Source organism: Pediculus humanus, genomic scaffold (assembly GCF_000006295.1).
Source record: "Pediculus humanus corporis 1103172108290 genomic scaffold, whole genome shotgun sequence".
Classification (NCBI taxonomy): Eukaryota; Metazoa; Arthropoda; class Insecta; order Psocodea; family Pediculidae; genus Pediculus; species Pediculus humanus.
The window spans coordinates 1,834,567-1,838,847 of NW_002987859.1; the positions used below are offsets into that span (position 1 = coordinate 1,834,567).

Below are 4,281 nucleotides of genomic sequence, written 5' to 3' on the forward strand. Positions count from 1 at the left end.
ATGATGAAAATAAAAGGAAAGTTTTTCCTTTTTTTTTTGTTTTTTGTTTTCATGGCGTTTATGTTTTACTTTTTTTTAACGTTATTTTATTTCAAAAATGCGAAGAGAAAGAAAAAGAGAGAAATATAAACAGAAATAAGAAAAAATAAAAGAGAGAACAAAGGCAGAAAGAAAAAGAGAAAGAGAGAGAGAAAGGAATAAAAAACAGAAGGAAAGAGAAAGAAAGGGAGAGAGAAAGAGAGAAATATAAACAGAAAGAAGAAAAAAATAAAAGAGAGAACAAAGGCAGAAAGAAAAAAAGAGAGAGAGAGAGACAACGATAAAAAGAAAGCGAAAGAGTGAGAGAGAAAGAAATAAAGAGAAAAGCAGAGAAAAAGAAAAGAGGGCAGACGGAAAGAGAGGAAAAAAAATAAAGATAGATAGAGAGAGAGAGAAAGCAATAAAAACAGAGAAAAATAGAAAGAGAAAAAGAAAGAGAGAGAGACAGAGAAAGAAAAATAATATAAATGTTGATATTTATTTAAAAATTTTTGCGTTTTAATCGAAAAAAAAAAATTATTTTTCTTAATTGCCATTTAAAAATTTTCATTTTCATTTAATTTTTTAATAATTTTTCCGCCTTGATTTTTTTTTCTCCAGAAAAATTCGTTATTATATTTATTAAATTATTTTTCCTCCAGCAATCCTAATTTTATTTTTAAAAAAATTTTTTTATTTACACATACGAAGCGGAAAAAAATAAAATTTATTTATTTATTTTTAATGAATCATTTTCCAGTCGATAAAGATATAAAAAAGAAAAAAAAACAACTAATTACACGTATATAAATATATATTTGTGTTGTTTTTCATTTCCTTTTTTCTTTGAATTCCTTTGAATAAATTTTTTCATGCGAAATATACGCACAAATATATATAATGACAAAACTCGTACCTAAATTTTTTTTACTTTTATTTTTTTTTCTTTTATTTATTTATTTATCAATTAAAATTTTATTGATTTTTCTTTTTTCACTCTTTTCGTAACATTTCTAAATATGATTCGAGCTTTTCTTTTGGAAAATTTTTTACAACCTTTATAATATTAACCAGAAATACTCAAAACGAAAAATGCAAAAAGAAAACAAAAAATTCTCTCATTATTATTATTATTATTATTATTATTATTATTTTTATTTAGTTTTTTTTATTAAATTTTAATTTAATAATACGTAAAAAACGTCGCGAATGAAAAAAATATAAAATAAAATAAAAAATTTATTTCTTTTCTTCTTCTTTTTTTTTCTTTTTTTTATTTAATGAGTAAAATCAACATTTAGAAAATAAAAAAAAACGCAGAATGAAAATAAAATTATAGTTTAAAATATTTTTTTTTTTTTTTGTTTTTAATAAATTAATTGAATAAAATTTAATTATACGGGGAAAAAGAAGAAGAAGAAGAAGAAAAATGAAAATAAAAAAAATAAAAAAAACTTTTATTTTACCTTTTTTTTCCGAAAACGAAAAAAAAAAAAAAGAAAAAATTGCCGAAGGGAAAACGATTATATTTTCTACGTCTTCTTTTTTCTGTCGTTTCCTTTTTTTCCTTTTTTTTTTCGTCGACTTCCTACGTTTCCATCTTCTCAATCCGAATCGACTTCTTCCATCCTTTCATTTTCATCAAAATTTTTTTCTTTGGCTTTTTGAAACATCTGCAAGGAAACAATAATATATATAAAAAAAAAACGATTTTTTCTTTTTATCCTCCCCCTTCCTCCCTTCCTTCCCCCTTCATTTTTACTCCTCGTGTAAAATCGTGTGAATAAGAAAAAAAAAAAAAAAATTTTTTTTTCGTTCATTCCTTCTCTCTTTCTCTCTCTCTCTTTTTCGTTTCGCGACAAATTTTTTTTCTTCCTTTCATTCTTTCCTTCTTATCTTCTTTCTCTTTATTCGGACTCATCGTATAAAATTTGAATTTTAAATTTGACTTTTAAAAAATTAATAAAACCATTTTTTTTTTTTTTTATTTTATATTATTAAATTTTTTTCTCTTAAAGTATTGCCTTAAAAAAAAAAAAAATGAAAGAAAGAAAGAAAGAAATAAAATCCGCGCGAGTGAGAGTGAGAGAGAGAGAGAGAGAGAGAGAGAGAGAGAGAGACAGAGGGAGAAGACATTAAGGAAGAGAAATGAATTGAAAGAAGAGAATTTAAAAGTCTGGAAACGACATGAGAATTTTAATAATTTCGATGAAATGAACGTAAGGCGAAAAAAAAAAAAAAAAGTAAAAAACAAAAAGAAAGAAAAAGAAAAAAAAAAAAAAAGGGGAAAAGTTTATTACTTACAACGAGAGGTTTTTTTATCATTTTTCTCTTTCCAATTATGGGCATTTTTACTGATTTTTTACTTTCGTTTAAAGTTTCCGGTAGACTCGGCTTTAACTTCGGTAATTCTGCTGGTTTTGCAACGTTTGCCAAATTTCTCACGCTTAATTCTTCCTGTTTGAGAGATGTTAGTTCCGCCTGTAACAATAAAAATAATAATAATTTATTAAAAATCTGACAGCGAATGAATTTTGTTTGTTTTTTTTTTTTTTTTCACGTGTCAAAAGAAAAACGATCAACGTGACGACTTTTCAATAATAACCACCTTAAGCTTACGAATATCCAAATTATTCTTTTTAACATCGTTCGTTAAATTAGACATGAAAGCATCCAATTCGTCTACGTCTTCATCTTTCTTTTCTTTAACATCCGATGATTTGTTCGCTTGAGAAATTTGATTTTCTATTTCTTTTATGCTTTGTAATATTTTATTATGGCGTTCGACCTGTTAAAAAATTTTTAATTATTATATATTTCATTTTAAAAAAATTTTTATGGTCACGAGAAGGGATTTAAAATGTACTGACGAGACTTTGATATGTGTAAACGTCATTATTTGATTTTATTCCAGCTTGTTCCATTCTTTGCTTTCTTTTCTTTTCAACAGTTCCCGTTCGATCCAAAAATGTGTCGTCATCCGAGTCGTAATAATCGTTGTCTTCCCAATTTTTCGCTTTTCTCTTTTTACTTTCTTTAAGAAGAAGAAAAAAAAAAAATTGACATTATTAAACAAATAAAACTTTTTTTTAAAATTTACTTTCATAATCATAAACAAACCATGATTAGATTGTCTTAATAATCCATATTGATCTAATATTCTACAAGCTTCTAAAGCACATTGTACAACTGCTTCTTTTTTTTTTCCTCTAACGATTGCTTCAGCAATTACAGGTAAACCTTTTGCATTGTCGATGGGTAATCTAAAATTAATAAATTACTTTAAAAAATAATTTCTTATCTTCTTTTTTAATATTTGAACAATAATGATAATAATAATAATAGAAAATATATTTACTTACTCAATTTTACAAATAAATTGTCCGAAACTTTTTTCCTGACAATTGTACTCTAAATTGTAACCTTCTCTTTCGAACCAACCTCTCAATGTCTTTTTCGGATCATTTATATACAATTCTTCATTTTGAGGAGCGGCAAATGGATTTTCAGACAAATCAGTTTCTTCATCTGCATCTTCGCCTAAAAAAAAATTAAATTATGGTTATTAATAATAATATTTTCAATTACATTTTGGTAGGTTTTATTAAAACATTATTACTCTACCCATTCCCCAATCGATTCCATCTTCCTCTTCCTTTTTCTTCCTTTTTTCTTCTTCCAATTCCTTTAATAATATTCTTTCTTTTTCTGCTGCCTCAGCAGCAAGTTGTTCTTTCAATCTTAAATCTTTGAGCTCTGTTACAGATAATTCAGACTCTGGTTCTTCATCATCTTGTGGACCTTGTAAAATAAAACTTCTACTACTCATTCCTAATTTAATTATGTGACCTACCTAAAATAAAAGTTATTTTAATGCAGAATATAAATTTTTTAAAGCTTTACAAAGTCTGGAAAATAAACATACCTGAACTCTAACATATATATTCGATTTGATTCTATTTTTATTGAGAAATGTTCCATGAGTACTATTCAAGTCATATATATAAAACCCAGGATTATTATCACTATCACCTTCAGTTCTATATTGCATCACTGCATGAAACCTAGATACTGTTGGATGTGCCATAACAATATCACAATTTCCTAATCTTCCAAAAACATAATATGATTTGTTACTTAATTCAATTTTTTCAAGTATTGTACCAGATTTTAATACTTCAAAAGAATATTGACTTTGTGGTAATCCAGACCATTTCGGTTCTTTATAAGGTACTGGAGTAGAATTTTCAACTAGTTTTTCTG

General features: G+C 25.6%; 1 protein-coding gene across 1 annotated transcript; it reads right to left on the minus strand.

The window, feature by feature from the left end:
* Nucleotides 1–1,622: 1,622 nt before the first annotated feature.
* Phum_PHUM542320 (Kanadaptin, putative) lies at nucleotides 1,623–4,232 on the minus strand (the record flags this gene model as incomplete). The annotated part of the gene is made up of 9 exons (XM_002431662.1): nucleotides 1,623–1,691; nucleotides 2,323–2,499; nucleotides 2,627–2,806; nucleotides 2,889–3,052; nucleotides 3,139–3,281; nucleotides 3,381–3,558; nucleotides 3,643–3,871; nucleotides 3,944–4,127; nucleotides 4,213–4,232. 9 exons carry the CDS (start codon nucleotides 4,230–4,232, stop codon nucleotides 1,623–1,625), a joined length of 1,344 nt encoding a protein of 447 aa, XP_002431707.1.
* Between the last annotated feature and the right edge of the window lie 49 nt (nucleotides 4,233–4,281).